This window comes from Cnephaeus nilssonii, assembly GCF_951640355.1.
Source record: "Cnephaeus nilssonii genome assembly, chromosome: 13".
NCBI lineage: Eukaryota > Metazoa > Chordata > Mammalia > Chiroptera > Vespertilionidae > Cnephaeus > Cnephaeus nilssonii.
Genome location: NC_137084.1, coordinates 52639904 through 52659087, shown reverse-complemented (window position 1 = coordinate 52659087; position 19184 = coordinate 52639904). Strand labels below are relative to the sequence as shown.

Here is a 19184-nt window from a genome sequence, read left to right as displayed (position 1 = left end):
TCAAGAAAACTGCACATCAAAACTCCAAGGAGCTAAACATTATGTGTTATGTTTGGAAAAATTTAATGTCTGATTATACTGTGTCATCTAGAATGTAGGACTGCTATAAACTAGTAAAGATGTTAATTGGAGAGAGATTTGTTGTGAAAGTTTAAGATGGACACATTCTGTGATTCACCAATTACATTTTGAAGTAACTACTCTAAAGTTGTATATGCTTAGAGAGGTACAAGAATGTTTATTGACCATTATTGTGAGATGAATTTGAGGCAGGGTGGGGTGGAGGGACTTTGAACATATTATGAAGGGTTTATTCCTTTAAAACTAATCTGGATCAAATATACCAAAATGTTAACATTTATTAAATCTGGATGGCAGGTATATGGTGGTGAGTGCTATATAAAGTTGTCACGTCTCTGGGTGCCTAAGTATATCATGATTCGACATTTAGAAGAAAGGATATGTGAGATACTCAAACAACAATTAGTTTTGATTTTGAGAGCAGAAAAAAAGGTAGGTTTAACCCATTATAATTAGTCATTGGGGTTATATTTGCAATGACTCACACATTTTTGTCACACTTGTCCATAACCAGTTGACTCTGTGGGTCAGGAATATATCTATCTGCAAGTGGATCAATTTGTACACATTGGTTTTGATGCATACACATAAAGTTATAGTGACCGTTTTTCTATTGTCCATGTAGATAAAACAGGCAGAGAGATTTAGCTATTTCTTTGCTTTTTATAGACACACACTAATTATTGCACTTTTTATAGATAACATTTATTATTGGTCTTATAGAATATAGAAACAAAAAAAGTATATTTTCCCTGAGCTCCCACATAATTTTCACATATCTGTTATAGTGCCATTCTGCATTAAAATTTATTTCTTAATACAATGTGCCCCCAACTATATAGGACTTCTTGAGAGGAGGGATTATATATTATTCAATTGGTGGTCCCCAGAGTTTGATGTTGAATAAATAATCAGTACATTTTTGTGGAGAAGTATTGCTTATCTTTTTAACCATACTGGTAAAAATATGAATATATTCTCATTGTAAAAGACAAATAACACAATATATAGAGCAAAATGTAATTGTTTATTTAACTCTGGCTTTTTAAATTGATTTTATAGAGAGAGGGAGGGAGAGAGATAGAGAGATAGAAACATCTGTGAGAGAACATCAATAGGTTGCCTCCAGCATGTCCCCTACTGGGGATCAAGCCTGAAACCCAGGCATGTGCCCTGACCGGGAATGGATCTGGTGACCTATTGGCTCAAGGGTTGATGATCAACTATTGAGCAACACTAGCCTGGCACTATTGTTTTTTTAATCTTCCCTTTCCACTACTTTCTACAGGGGTAACTAACATCAATATCTTGGTTTTTCTGTGAATTGAAGTTAAATATTATTTTTATAAGTTTTAGTAATAAATTCTATGTACTGTAGTGTATGTCCTATTCCTGCTGTTTAATAATGGACTAATATCAGATATTAGTCAAGGGGCTATCAGATATGCAAACAAATCAGACAAATATTTGAATATTTATTAGTTTTGTACATTAGCTTGTTTATGTCTCAAGCATGCATTTTCTTTGGTGTATATTAAACACCTAACCTAGAAAGCTTTTCAAGCTAGCAGCTTCTCAGGTTTAATGTTTAGTCTGTTTATATAATTATCGATGATATACCTAGATGATTTTCAAAAGAAAATTGTTCATGTGCTAGGCAGAAAGTGTAGTTGTTTAATACTTAATAGCTTGATTTAAACATTGCATTTACCTTGAGAATTCCGAGGAGACTCACAGTGTGTCTGCTGAGGCATGAACCCAAAGCTGCTTAAAAGGATTAATGTTGCATCTCAGACTCAGCTGTACTGTTAGGCTTCTGTCATATGAGAGGTATTAGAAATGAAATTACAAAAGAAACGGTCTGTCCAGGTAGTGATGATATACAGATGGAAAGCCTCTGAAAAACTGGTTTTCCTTATGGCGTAACCGCAAAAGTTGTTTATCTCAATCAGGAGAGCAATGGTTAGAGATCATTAGGATTTATGATAGGCAGCTGCCACGCCTTTGTAGCAGGCGCATCTGTGCAGAAACCCAGGGAAAAGGGTTGTATAACCACAGCAACGGTGCCATTTCATTAAATGCTGCCCATCTTTCAAAAGACTTTTACACCCGAAAATTTGTGGATATGCTTCTATTGGACCTTCTAGTCTGTAAAGTTTGTGGATTTTCCTTTGTCATAGATGCATTCAACAAATATATTTTGAATACCTACATTGTGCTAAGCATCTGCAGAACATATACTAGTATGTGGACCTTGACTACAAATGTCCTACTTCTCTCTTCCTTTCCTACCTTCACCTGCCTATTTTAGGAACAGTGGTTATTGTTATTTGTTAAAATATATTTTTATTGATTTCAGAGAGGGAAGGAGAGGGAGAGAGACATAGAAACATTAAGATCAGAGAGAATCATTGATTGGCCTCCTGCATGCTCCCTCCTGGATGGAGCCAGCAACCCAGACATGTACCCTGACTGGGGAATCCAACCATGACCTCCTGGTTCATAGGTTGACACTCAACCACTGAGCCATACTGGCTAGGCTATTATTGCTATTTTTAAGTTAATCTTAGCTGGCAGGCCAATTTATTTTCTTCAGAACTCCATCCCGTAAAAGTTTATAAAGGCTCCGGGTCAGATGTGTGAAGAAGGTCATTAAAGTTTCAATATAAAAGTAAAACCAACCAACAAAACAATCAAACATCAAAGATCTCTCCAAGCCCCAGTTTTAGTGACCTAAGAAATCTTAACTTATGAAGAAGGTGCAAAAATTACTTTATGATCTGGCAGCCCCATCAGATTAAATTAACATTCTTTGATTTCCCCCCTTTAATATCAGTGGTTTAAGAGCTCAGCATTTTTTCTCACCTCTTTATTGTCTGAGTCCATCTTAAAATGTTTTAAAAAAAGAATTTATTTTTACTCATTAATGTAGGGAGCCTTGCTCCCCTTCTCCTTTTCATCTACTTTATTCTTAACTGAATAGTCTTTCAACTACAACATGGCTTAGACAAACTTTATGCAGAAATAATGAATACTTTTAGCATCATGGCAATATTAGGGTAAGCTGTGTTCCTGCTGAGTGGCTCTTTGAACACTAAGCAGGAGTGATCATTTATTTATTTGTTGGATTCCTATGTCCTTTGTCCTCCATAGAGTATAGGGTGTGATGTGGAAAATTTTGCACAGGGGTTGTCTAAGAGTGTCAAAAGAAAATGAAAGAAGAGTGGAGTTCATAGGAGTGAAAGCACCGAGAAGCAGAAACAGTTGATGGCCAAACCAAACCCTAGGTGGCAGCTAGGCTTGCTGTCCCCAGGGTGCCGCTGTTGGCTTTTCAGAACACTGAGTCACTTTCCCAGAGTGTACACCCCTAGTGAGCACCAGACAATTCTGTTCAAGATTCACATGAAGAGGCATAATCAGAAGTATCGACTCATAAGGCAGGGAGGCCTTAAAAGTCATCTGCCCAGTTCTCAGAATTTACAGATGAGCCAAATCAAACTCAGAACAAGCAATCAAGTTAGGAGCAGGGCCAGAGTTAGAACCCAGATCATTCTTTCATTCAGCAAACATACATTGAATGCATTGTGCGAAGCAGTGTTCTAGGCACCCGGGTTACCTTGTTGATTAACAGGGCCATGCGTTCTGACTACCATTGTATCCCATACTGCCTACTATCCAATTGCCAGCGAGGATATCTAACACACCTTGTCAGACAGCATTCCGTTGACTGAAGACTCAGCCTCTTGTAGGGTAAACCTCACAGGATGTATAGTGAGAGAAGGGAGGGCTATTCCAAATATTCTGGGCATTCTTTGGGCACTTCTGTTCCATCAGCTGGAAAACAATTACTGGATTGAGTCTCGTTTGCATGTCACTGGAAGGAAGATTTTCCAGTTACTTTTCTTCTCTAGTTTGTGTGTAAAGGCTTAAATGTTCTTTCATTGGACAAAACGCATGTCTCTTAAAACGTTTACCTTGTTTTTTTTAAGGAATTTTTAAAAATTGATTTCAGAGAGCAAGGGAGAGGGAGAGAGAAATAGAAACATCAATGATGAGAGAGAATCGAGAGAATCATTGATGGGCTGCCTCCTGCATCCCCCCACCACCACCCCCACCCCCTCGCTTCCACCACTGGGGATCAAGCCTGCAACAGGGTATGTGCCCTGACCAGGAATTGAACCATGACCTCCTGATTCATAGGTCTATGCTCAACCACTGAGCCACACCGGCTGGGCTGACTTTACCTTTTAAATGCCTCAAAGTCTAAACCCTAATAAAATCATTGACATTGAAAGCACTTAGTGTAGAATCAAACGTGAAGATTCTTCAAAGGAGCATGGTTTAGGAGCTACCAGAAAGCTTAAATTTACCTTCCCAAAAGTGACATCACGGTGCCCCACCTAACACTGACTGCAAGAAGACTGGAGGGTTTACAAAAAGGAGTAGATTGCTCTGTTATAGTGTAAAGGTAGATTTAAGCTCCTCCCCATTCCCTAGTCCCCAGGCTGAAAACCTGTGTTCACAGAAGAGCACCCAATAGGATTACAGGCAGAACCAATGAGTTTGAAAACTTAAGGACCTTTATTCAGGCTCACGTTGTGCTTTGTCCTGGCCCAGTCTCCAAAAAGATAAAGTGTCAGGTATAAATAAGCCTGGCTCATGAGCAGGGGTAACTTTCCTTGAACCACATGGAGTTGAGGAGGGGGTAGAGGAAGGACTCCTCTCTTCCCAGCCCCCTAACAGCCAGATGATATTCTCTGAGGATCAGAGCAGGGTACAGGCTCCAGGGACACCTGTTTGTGCCCGCGGGGCCAGGTTCCTGGTGGCCCTGTCTCTCCCTTGTGCCTGGCAGCTCCTGTATTGGCTGATTTACCTGGGAGGCTGTCCGTGGGTCTGTCTTGACTGGGCTCCTGCCGCCAGCACGAACAGTCAAGACTGAGGGAAGCCAAGCGAGGCATGTAACTCCCGGAGCCTAGGGCTGGAGGTGAGCCGCCTCCGGATGGGTGGACTGCGGCTTTCCTTCCTCCAGACACACATGGAGTTTGGGTGGTGACGGTGCCCAAGAACTGCAGACAGATACCTAGCTGACGGGTTGTGAGAGCCGGCAGGGAAGGCAGCGCCGGCCTGGCCCGGACCTCCTGCTGGCAGGATGTAAATATACCTGCCGACTGGCCAAACAGGACTGCCTCTCCCCCACCCCTCCCTCCTCCCGCCCCCTCCCTCAGCTAACCAGCATGAGAGGAACTGAGAAAGCAACAGCCTGCGAGTGACAGCTCAGCCCGATTCCGCGCTCTGTCTCTGAGCCGAGGTGGGAAATTGTTTGTGCAGCAGCTTCATTGTGAATTTCTTCCACTGGCCTCACGATGTTCGCCTCTATCTGGTATGCCAAGAAGCTGGGTCGCAGGTTCGTGCACAATGCCAGGAAGGCGAAATCTGAAAAGGTATGGAGCGGGGATGGAGACTATCTTTCTGATTTGCAAACTGCCTGCTCTGGACGGCTAGTCTGAGCACAGACGCAGTCGCTATTAGCTTGGCAGGAGAGCTTGCCTCTCACTGGGAATGTAGTCCCTGCCACTTAGAGAACGGGTGACTCCTGGAACGGAGCTACTTAGGAGGGGAAAATTGGGGGCTCAGTCGGATCTTGGCTATTCAAAATATTTGGTGGTAGCATCAATGGAGAGAGTATCTCCACAGAGACTTAATTTTCCTCTAAATGACATCGGGGAGAAAGCCCTTGAGCAGCTGAAATTTTTGCTTCTTCGGGGAGCTCTCTAGTAAACTTGTTGCTACACTGCATTATTTTTATGACTAGAGTCCTTGATTCCGAAGGGGGCATGATAAATCCCCGAGTGTTTCTCTGGTACTTGTGTCCCAGTTTGTGTCCTAGGACCACATATTTGGGACTCCGAATAACAATGACCAGATCCCACATGGGTACCTGGTAGTTTTTTTTTTCAAATCAACAAGAGCCATCATTTAAAAAGTGTGTACAATGAGCCAGAATTGTGTTTCTAATCGGATAGTCATTTAGAGGATGGCTTTGTATTTCTTTTATTCAGCAGGACTGGCTGTTTCAAGAAAACCTCTATGTAGATTTACCTCATTAGTTATCATTCTCTGGAAAATGTAAATGGCCTGTAAGTCCTAAGATGTATCTCTGATTTGCCCTATGGTTTTGGAGCATTGGCCAAACTGTCTTGTTTAGGTGATCTGGATCCAATTTGAGAAGTGTTGGGGAGATTTCCAAAGGTGACAACATTTTGGGAAATGGAGATTTTTCCTATTCCTCTGAGGGTGCAACCTTTGGTCCAGTGTCCTTTCTGTCTTAAATCTACTGGTGAGATGGATCCAGAGATGGCCTTTCTGGCCTGTGGCACGGTCCTCCCTCTTAACTGCCAGGCTTTCTTCACTTTAACTTGCTATTTGTTTCTTCAGAGTAGGAATGTTGCTAACATGAGCAAGAATCCAGTGATAAACCAGGATACAATTGTGTGTAGTGGGGAAAGAGTTCTGACTTTAGGGTTGTAGCCTTTTAGAATGTCCAGATCTGAAGAATGCAGAATGATGACCAACTCGTTACTTCATGGCATTTTGGTGGGGGAGGGGGAGGCAAGCATGGAATGGAATTGATCTCTTTTCTGTTATATATATATATATATATATATATATATATATATATATATATATATATATATATCTCACACAGGTAAAAGCCTGCAAAACTAATTGTCATGTACCAGCACCTTTTATATTGAACAGTTGGGCTTGAGGGTTTTTTTGTTGTTTTGTTTTGTTTATTTTTTGCTTCTCAAGTAATTTTTAAGAGAAAAGACTTGTAAGTAGTTCTTTTTTGTGTGTTTTTTTCTTTGAGCAAATGTTTTGAAAAAGTGCCTCTTCTTATGAAAATTATAGGTTGTATCAGGGACCACAAATGGCTCTGGGAGCCCCTGGGAAATAATGCCTATGAAAAGTTGAATGTCCCAGTGACACTTAATTCAGGCTCAGCCTGAATGTGGAGAAGGGCAGCTCTGTGAAAGTCAGTGTATCGCACCTGAAAGGATGTTGATCTGATGAAGTGACATGGCTTCTCTTAAGTGTGGGAAGAGGCTAATTTGGGGACTTCTGATACCTCCTTGTCATTTCTGTGATGGCGAATGCTTAGAACAGGCAAGAAGATGCCAAATGTGGGGTGAAGGGATTTAAATTCTTTATTTATCTCAGGGAGTATGGAAATCAACATGAGAGAACTGAAGTTTTGCTGAGTGATAAAGACCAAATTAAAAATGATCATTTCTAATGCCCTTGTCCTTGCCAGGGGAGCTAAGAGGAGTTAATTTTGAATACGAGGTGATGCTAAATAACAAGGAAAGAGCATTCCAGGGTTTGTTTGTTTGTTTGTTTGTTTGTTTTTCATGGAATTTATATTCACAGAGTTCCTGGAGTAAATTGAAAAGTGTACTACCTTAAACAATGAAGGCCCTTGGTTCAGGCTTGATGAATGGAAATAGTTGATTTATTCTGTGCACCTAGTTTTATCACATGACTTATTGAAGCCAACTATTGTGATTACTGTTTGTATAATGAGTTCAGTAATGTACTTTAACTGAGAAGACAGTTAACAAATGATAGAAAAAGATGTATATACAGTGTTACTATAACATCAGAGGTGATATAATTGCAAACACGAGTGGGGTGTACAGGGCTGCTGACTATATGCTGTTATGCTTTATTGTAAGATGAAGGAAGATGAATAAAATAAGATTATTATATTGTTATATTTAGAAAATGAGTAGTGGGAAAGAGCTATTGATAGAGTCAGAGCACATTTTAGCTTTTGGGGGTATAAATCTGTATCACAGAGAATGATTGTGATTTTGTTTTCGTACCTTCTGTAAATTGCAGCTTCTTTTTGCAATAGGTAGCATAGTTTAGTTCCTCCTACTCTAATAAAACAACTTGCACCCATAAGAGCCCATCGGTCCTATTTTAGCATTCAGATATGGTCTGGAAAGTATATTCCTCAAGGCTGGGGTTAATTGAAAAGCTAATTGGGAGTATATAAGCCTAAATGCCATCTCTAAAAATGCAGTGTGCCTTATTCATGGTTACCTGGTCTACTGTTTACTTCATCTAATGACAATAGAATTAAATAGAAGCATGGGATGTAATAATAATCACAAAAATAATAATATCAACAGTAGTCCCTACTCACACACATTATGCCTCACTTGCTTTAAGCATAGAGTTTCATTTAATCTTCATGGCAATTCTATGACGTAGAAATTGTTTTTCTGATGTCCCAGAGAGAAGAGTAGCTAGTCCAAGGTCACAGAATTAGCAGTATCAGTGCTGGGATTTGAGCCCGAGTTTACCATTCTGAAATGACTCCTTCAGTCTCTGTCATTCTCTTCTAGCCCCCTATCATTCACCCGTCTTGTGTTAACAAGGCCACCATTCCTTCTTATCTTGTCCCCCCTCTTTTGAAATTAAAATTCCAAAGTCATGAGGTTTACAGAATCAAAGTTACTGATTTAACCCCTTTATTTCAGATAAGGCCATGTCTACACTATATTGAGTAGACTGCTGTCTGTCCTTTTATTAAAGAATTTACACTCTTTGTCCCCTTCAGTTGGATTAGTGTGGCAAGCTATCATCTTGGCACCTATTATTTCTTTTAAATAGCTGGTAATTGTCATATCATCATGACCTAAGCATTGGCATTTGTACTCATTGCTTGTCCTCTGGAAACTAAAGATGTCTCTGATCAAAAAGGACCTCCATGCTTGTCAATTGTAGATGCGCTCCCTTTTTGAGTGAGTCAAAGATATTAGGTGATTCATGTTGTCTTCTTTCTAAAAAAGAAAAGCAAAAGGCTCTTTGTTATTCTTTCATTAAAAAATACAGTTTGTGCCAACCAACAAATCCTGTGAACAAAATTACTTTAAATGTGATAATATGAGTCAAGACTGTCTGGCTGGAATAGAATATCTTCATTCAAATATTTTTCTTTTTTTCATTTGACCCTGTGTAATTAATTCAAAAGTTAGTGTCTTCCTATTATGCTTTTATGTCACATTTCAACTAAAATTGCTTAATTTAGTCAAACAAAGGATTGTATGACTCTAAAAAGCAGCTAAAAAGCCTTAAGATACATTGAAATGAATTTCTGGTGGCATAATAAAATGCAAGAGTATAAAGATGTTGTGAACCTTCACCCCCCCACCCATAAGCATTGCTTCTTTCATTTGTTTTTGTTTTATTTATTTATTTATTTATTTATTTGTTTGTTTATTTATTTAATTGGTTAAGCATGCACCATGAAAGTGAATGCATGATTTATTTAGAAAAGACTGGCAGATCCATCACCTAATGACAAACTGTGGATGACCTTGGCAGTGATTGATAACTTATCAGTGATTTAACTGAACCCAAATATCTAGATACTAGGCCACATGCACCTTAAATAATATTTTAAGAACCAACACATTGGTTCTACCCTCCTCTCATCTAAACCAAACATATTAATTTAATATAAACTAAAGAAAGGACAATTTAGTAATGCATTTGCTGGCAGTATAGCCAGTGAGAGAATAATGTCCTGGGTAATCCTGATATAACATAAACATCTGGCTTAAGGTAAGTCTCAGAGAGAGGGAATTAAATTATTCTTGTTGTTTGCTCTCTAGCCTAAAGCCAGTCATTTGGCTACTCTAGGTCTTAGTTTTTCTCATTTGTCAAATGCCATGGTCAGCAAACTGTGGCTCGCGAGCCACATGTGGCTCTTTGGCCCCTTGAGTGTGGCTCTTTCACAAAATACCACTGCCTGGGCGAGTCTATTTTGAAGAAGTGACGTTAGAAGAAGTTTAAGTTTAAAAAATTTGGCTCTCAAAAGAAATTTCAATCGTTGTCCTGTTGATATTTGGCTCTGTTGACTAATGAGTTTGCTGACCAATGCTCTAGGTCTTAGTTTTTCTCATTTGTCAAATGGACGTAACACCTGTGCTTCAGTAGCACTCCAAAGTCCTCCGGATGCAGTTCAACATGGTCTGCAGGACCCATCAGGATATGGCCTCTGCTTTCCTCTCTGCCCTCACACCTTGTCCTTCTCCCATGGATACTCTAAATCCATTCTGAACCACTTTCAGATTCCCAAATGTCCCATGCTTTTTTCAGCTTCTAGGATTTTGCTTATCCTGTTTGATTGGATGACAATCAAGCTTCAGGCTAATTGTAGTCCAATTTAGGTAACATCACCATCACTAGGAAACCTTCCCTGTCCTCTACAAGCAAAGGACAAGTCTCCATTGGCTCCCATAACAGTTGTACAAATGTTGAAATCATGTTTTGTTTCTCTGTATTCCTAATTAGAATGGATTCTCTAAAAGGACTGTTCAATCTTGTTCACTAAATTATTAGGCCTAAAAGACTGCCTGCAACAAGGTTGTCTCTTATATTCTATTTCATTGATTCTAGGTTTTCATCAGTTTATAAGCTGCACCATTAGTTCATGTATTACTAAGAAAAAAAAGATTGTCAATAGAACTATAACATATCATTTGCAAGACACATCTTGATTATAGGGATGTTAAAATGTGAAAAAAAGTATATTTTTAGAATCAATAAAGTATGGCATAGCTGAGAGAATGAATGGATTTATTTTAATGATAAAATGAGTTAATATAAATAAAGTGTTTAAAAGTTACACACTTACTATCAAATCATTTTTATTTCTTTTCAACTCATATTATTAGTTGGCATAGAAAAATATAGAGGATAATCCTAAAATATATCATGCATTTATCCTGTGCTGATAAGACTCAACTGGCATTATATGTCCTATTCTAGACATAGGAAGGCAAATGAATAGATGGAAAATGAAATTGAAGGTTATAGAAAAAAAACACAGATTAAAAGCAATAATCAGGAGCCATTTAGATTGCAGAAGAGAAAGCTCAAGAAGCCAACTGGCCTCTCACTATACATTATGTGTCTGAACCACAACAACGATAGTTAACTTTCATTGAGTTCTTTCCATGAGACAAGAACTGTCCTAATACAAGGTTCTAGTGAGACTATTATGATCAGTTTTTAGAGCACAAACACATCAATAGTAGGTAGCTGGGATTAGACACCATGTCTGACCAGAGTTCAAGCTCTTAACCAGTAAAAACAAACATACAGAGTACTCTGTATTATTTAATACTATATATTGTATATTAGTATACTGTATATGTGACATATATGTTTACAATGAGTTAGATATCAAGTTTACTTTTCTCTATGAAAGATAACTTTAATAAAAAGTGAATTTAAATGCAAAATCTGAAATTTAGCTTTGGGATAAAAAGAAACATCCTGATGTTAAAGACTCTTCACTCCTCAGTGAATAATAGCATCTTCCTTTGTCTATTCCTGCCTCGTGGAAGATTGAAGATTAGCCTGACCTGGAGAGAGGGATGGCTAGATTGTTCTCTCAGGTCCCTATCTCACAGCCTTCCGAGTTTTGAGAGCACGTTGGTGGTGAGCAGCAGCATGACTCAGTGCCAGTGTCTGCCTAGCTGTGGTGATACAGAGGACAGGTGTTTGTCCACACTGAATGCAGCCCTGCAGTTCTTCCCTGTCACTTGGCAGGTGAATCACATAGCAAAATGGACAGTAAGTAGCACCTGTTCTGAGGTTCCCACCCTGCTGTCCACCCTGGCAGAGAACAAGGCACACCTGTTAGCACAACAGGGCGAGAGAGAAAGGGAAAGACGGGATCAGAGAAATGGCTGAAATGAAGGAGGAGGTGGGGAAGAGAGTAGGCTGGAGAGGAAGATCGCAGTTCACAAAATCACTATAGAATTGTTATCAGTAATAGTAATGCCTATTTATTGAGAAGTACTTAAGTACTATAGCACTATGACATATACATTCCATGCATCATCTCATTTAATCCTCATTACAAACTTCCAAGTTAACCTATTATTAGCCCTCGTCTTACAGATGAAAATGCTGAGTTATAAGATGTTACGGAATTTGCCCAAGGTCACAAGTAGTAGAATCAGCATTCAGAGATAGTTCTGGCCAAATCCAGAGACTATCACCCTAACTGCTCAGACCACATGCTCTTAACCTTTCCATGGGTTGGGTTAGCCAGTGATTTGGAGAACAGATAGACCAACACAACAGCAATCTTCTTATCTACCTGTCCTTCTCTCTGTTGAGTAATTGCATGGCTGTCGATAAGACTTGATTTCTCATTGGGGATCCTCCAGAGATCAGATGTCCAGGTAGTTTACTTTCAGTCCAGTTTATAGAACTTTAGTTGTTTGTTTTTGTCTTCAGTATACTTTAGAACAGTCTTCCTCTCCCTGGTAGTCTATGGTATTATATTGACTGATGAAGATGGAAGGGGAAACTCGTCCCTCCAGCAAGATTAGCTCAACCATGATGATCCTTGTAAAGATAAATTTGATAATCCAATAATGTACTCATTTCATTTGCATATGTATCATATATATGGGATTAATAGAGAAACCCTCTCACTTTAGATAAGACCTGGTAATTGCTAGTAATTTCCTCAGAGGTAGTCTTATTTTATTAAATAAATTGTTAAATCGTCGATTAAATTGTTAAGCCAATATAAATTCTGTCCCATTCACTCAGCACATAGTAGGCCTTAAGTAAATACTAGTGAATGATTGATTTGGATGGAGGACTCTGAGCTCTGTAGGAATGGAGCAGGGGTCAGCAGACCTATGTGTTCACTGGCGCTTTTCCAACAAACCTGCCACCTGGGCTAAATCTCTTAATCTCTCTGGGCCTGAGTTTTTCATCTGCAGTCAGAATACTTCCATTCTAACCGTATTTGATTCTAATTTCATTTCATTATAAGACTGCAGAGTCCTTAAAGGGAAAGATTTGATCTCATTCATCCTTGTGATTCTGGCACCTAGCACAATGCTTAACACTAAGAAAACCCAAGAACATTTATGTCAAATGAATATATACAAAATGCCTGGAATGTCTTTAAGCATTAGTAAGAAGAATATAATGGAGAATCCACCTATTTTCAAAGTGGAGCAAGATAAGAGACAATCAAGGCTTTTCTTTCTTTACCGCCCCTTTTCTTTGGAGAAAGAGGGAATATGAGGCATTTTCTAGCAGTGCAGTTGGAAGCTCCAGTTTTCATTCTTTCCCACTCTCCTTGGCACTAACAAAGAAGTGAAACAATTGTCATCAGAATACCAGAGTTCTCGTCAACCAGCAATAATAATACTTCAAACTATGACATTTTCCAGCTGTTTTGTCCTATATGCCAAAATATTACATGTTTATGTTTGTTCATGAGTGTTTATTTCTTGTAACTTCTTAATCTGAAAATTCTAGTTAAGTAGAGAATCCCCATCCCATCTACTGTGGACTAAATTTTGCCCTACCCCCACCCCCACTCCACGGATTCATATATTGAAGCCCTAGCCCCCAAGTGTATGTGGAGATGTGAAAAAGGGCACTTAGGAGGTAATTGAGGTTAAATGAGAGCATAGTAGTGAGGTTCTAACCTGATAAGATCAGGGGCCTTATAAGGGAAGAGATATCTCTCTTTCTCTCTGCCATGTGAGGACACACAAGAAGGTGACCATCTGCAAGCCAGGCAGCGAGCTCTTGCCAGAAATCAAACCCTGCCAAAACCTTTACCTTGGGCTGCCCATCCTCCATATTTGTGAGAAAATGCATTTCTGTTGTTTAAGCCACCTAGTGCATGGTAGACTAATATACAATGATGCCATGATTGCTGCATGCGGTGATACTCGATGAGGAGTGATTTTCTAGTGCCCAGGGTCAGGATATCATTATTAGAGAGAAATATGTAACCACTTATGTGTTCTTTTTTATCCTAAGCATGTAAATTCTAACAAATACACAGCCTCTGCAGGGCCAACATCATCTGTTCTGGTGAAGGACCTAGGAGGGGCTATTAAAATTGGTAATATAATAAGAAAAGAGGGAGGAAGTAGAGGGTGCAGGGAAAGAATGAGTTGTTTTTGGAGGATCACTGTGCTTGTCTTCATATTCTGTGGTCTAATCCAGAGAGGGGTGAATGCTAACTGTTCACTTAGCAACCTTGATACAATAAGAAGAGAAAAGAAAACTTATCAAATACTATTCTTCCCTTCCACACCAATTTGTTACTTTAGGTCACTCTGATTTATAAACAGAATTGATTTGCTTTCCATACCTTTCACTCCATAGTTCCTCAATATTGACTGTGGGAGAAAAGTTCTACTATGAGAAGGGCTTCTGACTTTTATAAGAGTTTGCAGCCAGGGACAATGAAATGAACGCTGTCCATTTGGGAAGTTAGTATCCATGGTGTTGACCCCCCATAGCAGCATCAAACTCTCATTTATCAGGAGGACCTTTGGTGATTCTCTGTTTCTGGTTAAACATTGATGTGCTGTGGGAGAGGACATTGTTTTGGGGAATTAAGGGAGAGTGGTACTTGGAAAAGTTTGAGAGAATAAGAAAAATATTTTTCTTTCTCCTTCTCTAAACACCATTTTGGCCTAAGACTTATTTTCCTATGTTTTTTAAGCTCCTTGAATAAGTTATTTGTCACCTTTATGGACCCCTTTTCTCCATCCATTCTATAAATCCTCTTATTGGCACACACAGGAGCAACAGTATGGCAGTGAAAGACTATAGACTGGAGTTCAAATTTGACTCAATATCTTGTTGTTTGGGTGACCTTGAGCAAGTAACTGCATCTCCCAAATTGTTGATGTTCTCATACATTAAAAATGGTTTGAACTATCCTTGAATGTTTTTGATCCAATTAAAAAATGCATGTAACGTATCTGGTCCATTGTAAAACACAATATTTTCTCCCTCCCTCCCTTCCTCCTTTCCTTTCTTCCTCCCTCCTGCCTTCCTTTTTACCTCTCTCTTTCCTCCCTCCCTCCCATTCATTTTAGTATTCTGCATAGTTCCAGAAAGGATGCTAAGCAACTTTTGCTAACTTCTTCATTAATGATTATTCTTACTTTTCCACTCCCATGGGCTTCAAAATGGACTTGCCCTCCCATTCTAGTTTTATAGAGTGAGGAGATGTGTCAGTCTGTCTCTGCCACTAGATAGAAAAAACATTATGGAGGAGGACATGTTAACAAGTGAAAATTGTCAGTATACTGACTTAGAGGGAATTTTAGGCTTTTATTTCCTTTTTAATACATAAATCTTAGATCATCTTATGAAAAATCCCCCAACCCCCCATTTTCCCCACACCTCCCCTCTCTTAAAACACACCATGCAGTTTTTACAAGAGACTGATTCTCTATGTTTGGGGAACATCAGTCAAGGCACATTACTTCTCATTTGAAGTGAAGTGGTTTGTGCTGAATGACTCAAGGTTCTTAGTTAATCTCCCACCTGGGGAATGTATCACATCACCTTTGTGGCTTTATTTAGGTTTTAGGGGGGAGAGGAGCTGCAACATGCAATGTTACATTCAATTTTAGAACCAAAAAGAACGTTCTTTTCAAAAATGATAACTTATTGAGTCCTTTATGCTGGGCCAGTCACATGTTCTATCTAATTCAGCTAATCTTCACAATAATCCCATGGGATAAATAGTATTCACATTTTTATAGGTGAGGCACAGAAAGGTCAATAAAGTGCTCAAAGACACACAATTAGCATGTTCTAAAGCCAGGATTTGAACCCAGGCAACCAGGAAATGAGCCCATATTCTTAACCACAGAGTTGCATTATTCCCCATGTCTTTCAAGATGGGCAAAACTTCTTGTCCAGAGAACATGAAGTCTGGGAAGTTTCTTGCCTGGTATCAGTTGTTGGCAGCCAAACTTGGGGATTTGAACTCAGATCTTTCGAATATCAGTCGATCAAATATCCCGAGTTTCAAGCACTATTCTTATTGTCTGAGATAACCAGAAGCTGATAGGTTTTTCTATATCATAGAAAGTATGGGTTGTATTCATATTTTGAATGGTGGTATTAACAACCTATGATGATATTTTCAGTATATAGTTGATCCAAATTCACTGTGACTTCTGAGCCCTGCTTCCATTAAAAATAAAACGAAAAAGATTAACCAAAGAACATATATGCATAAGCCATGGACACAGACAATAGTGTGGGGAAGATCAGGGGTGAGGCAGGGGCTGGATGGAGGGAAGCAAAGGAGGGGAAATAGGAAACATTTGTAATATTGTCAGTAATAAAAGCAAACAAACAAACAAATAAATAAAGCAAGCAAGCAAGCAAGCAAAATGTCACCCAACAGGAAGGCACTGGGAAAACAATTCCACACCAGTGGTTGCATTAATTGCTACTTTGGATGTTCCTGCTGTGCATTGAATGGAGTCACTTTGGATCTATTTCTTAGAAATAACTATCTTTATTACTTCTGCTCTAGGATGCACACTTTTGAGATTTTTAGAGGCAAATATTTTCACTAATCTGTTTCTGGTTTTCTGTTTTATTCCATAAGTAATCCCTTTGATTGTTATCATCATTTTTAATGTTTTCGGATTTAATTTATAGAGGGTTTGGGACATTATAGGACATTTTTGTTTCTTAGCATGTAGTCTAACTCCCCAAGTGTAACGTTTCAAACATCATGTTTAATTCAAATATGATCCATTATTTTTATTTAAGTTGTTTTTTTTTTCTTTTCCCTGGCATGTCTCTAGAATTTCCAAGTGCTTTATGGAAATGTTTTATGTGATACACAAGTAAGAATTTCTTTCAGTATCAGTCATTTTTCCAGTATTTTGAGAAAAATAGGATGGAATATAGCATAATGAAGTGGTGCTTGTTGACAGTTATGAACTACACCAGGTCTTGTATAAAACAAATTTAAACACATTTCAGATTAATATATGCTTTCTGTCTTCTAGTTTCTTACAATTCACCTATCTGCTGGTCTTCAATGTCATATATTTTCCACGTTTTAAGTTAATGACAGGCTGGTCCCAGGAAAATAAAATTCGGGCAAATGAGTTATCTGTGGCCTTTTAAATCAGTCAACAATTCAACACTTATTTAAACCTTGAATTGAACAAAGACCTCCTTGTGCACAACTACTAACAATACTATGCAGAGATTTATGTAGGATGCGGAAATGATCAAACCATGATCTCTGTGCTGGGGCAGTCCAGGTGTAGGTTAGGAAACACAAAAGAAAGCATGCACATACAATTAAACTCTTAGATGTGCTTTAACAGCATAACAAATGCTTTTATTCTTCTGCCTTGCCAGATGATCTGTGCTATTTTTTAAAATTTTTTTAAAATATATTTTTATTGATTTCAGAGAGGAAAGGGGAGAGGGAGAGAGAGAAACATTAATGATGAGAGAGAATCATTGATTGGCTGCCTCCTACAAGTCCCCCACTGGGATTAAGCAGGAAACCGGGGCATGTGCCCTGACTGGAATTGAACCGTTGACCTCCTGATTTATAGGTTGACACTCAAGCGCTGAGCCACACCAGCCGGGCTCTCTGTGCTATTTTGCTGACTCTTAGCATTCTAGACCTGTGGGATCATGCCTGATTGCAAACCACCTGGCATATCTCTTATTCATAGAGTCCCACTCTCCAAGATTAGAATAAAGCACACCTGGTGTGATAATGCTCTTAGGTAGCATAAGTGAACATGCATAATGTCCTTCTAGGGGAAAAAATGCCTTAAAGAAGCATTTTTATTTTTAAATTTTTATTTATTGATTGACTTTTAGAGAAAGGAAGGGAGAGAGAAAGAAACATCAATTTGTTGTTCTACTTATTTATGTATTCATTGGTTGATTCTTGTATGTGCCCTTACCAGGGATCGAACACGAAATGTTGTATAGGGACAATGCTCTAATCAACTAAGCTACCCTACCAGGGCCTCTTTTTATGTTTAATACTTCTTTTATGATGTATTGAAACTGCAGAGTCGAATATTTAAGAACATGAGTCTGAATCCAGACTTCTTGGTTCAAATCCTAGCACTGCCACTTCCCACCTATGGGACTTTGAGCAAGTAACTTAAACTTTCTGTGCTTCAGTTTCCTCATATATAAAGTAAAAATAATAGTACCTCTCTCATAGAGTTCTTATGAGGACTGAGTGAGGAAATATTTGTGATATAACAGGCATTATCTAAGTGCTTTTAATAAATACAACAGGACAAGTCATGTAAAGGAGAGTGATGGTTGGGCCAGTGAAGTTCTGTGGACCCTCTCAACTTAGTGGCCAATTCTTCCATCTCATACCCTGGTTCTGATTTTGACTTATACTAGGTCTACTTTGAATGATTTCATCATCGTGTGATCCACATCAGCGTAGACAGGCTAGCGAAACTCTGCCCCAATACAATAACCCTGGTCTTGACTGAGCAGTGCTTTTGGAAGGTGACTCTTATCTGCAGCCCTGATTTAAGCAGTTGATTTCACCAGAGATGCTAGGATTACTGCCATTAGGTTGCTGAGTCATTAATTTGAAAAGCATGTACCCAAGAGAGTCTGCCTTGATATCTACCCAAGAGAACATCCTCTGAGGAGGTAGGGCAGGGGCCTCTAATTAGTATAATGAACTTCTGTCTTCCCAAAGCACCAGCTCTGCTTCTGGAAAGGAATCAATATCCATCATCGCTGTTTGCTGCTCAGTGTTATAGATACTTCCATGTGTCTCTGTTCTCTTAGGAACTGTTCCCTGCATGAGAGAACATTCAAATATCAGAAGATGACTTACTTTTGCTTTTATAATTCACATTCTACATTCTAGAAGGTCTATTGCCTCTTTTTCCATAGTATACCTATTTATAATTTATATAATTTTATTTTTTAAATTTATCTTTATTGTTGAAAGTATTATAGATGTCCCCCCTTTTTCCCCATTGACCTGTTCTAGCCCACACCTCCACCCCTCATCCTCAGCCCCAGGCCTTCACCACACTATTGTCTGTGTCCATGGGTTATGTATATATGCATACAAGTTCTTTGGTTAATCAGATAAATATATTTATGATTTTTTTTTCTGCCACTAACTGGAAGTTAATGTCTAATGTCTTTAAAGAAGAGTTATATTTTATAAAGACAAGCTATTTGCTAAACCAGTG

The 19184-nt window shown here is 38.8% G+C and overlaps 1 protein-coding gene across 10 annotated transcripts in view; it reads left to right on the top strand.

Annotated features, from left to right (window-relative positions):
* Positions 1-19184, top strand: part of DLG2 (discs large MAGUK scaffold protein 2) — a gene marked incomplete at its 5' end in the record, with an annotated part of 1931014 nt that overhangs the window by 1041034 nt on the left and 870796 nt on the right. Inside the window, one exon of one of the 10 annotated variants that reach the window (XM_079787293.1) lies at positions 5445-5522. The exons of the other annotated variants lie outside the window; for them this stretch is intronic. Coding sequence (XP_079643419.1) covers positions 5445-5522 — 78 coding nt within the window. Of the gene's footprint in view, positions 1-5444; positions 5523-19184 lie in introns of those variants that run through there. 10 annotated transcript variants of the gene reach the window in all.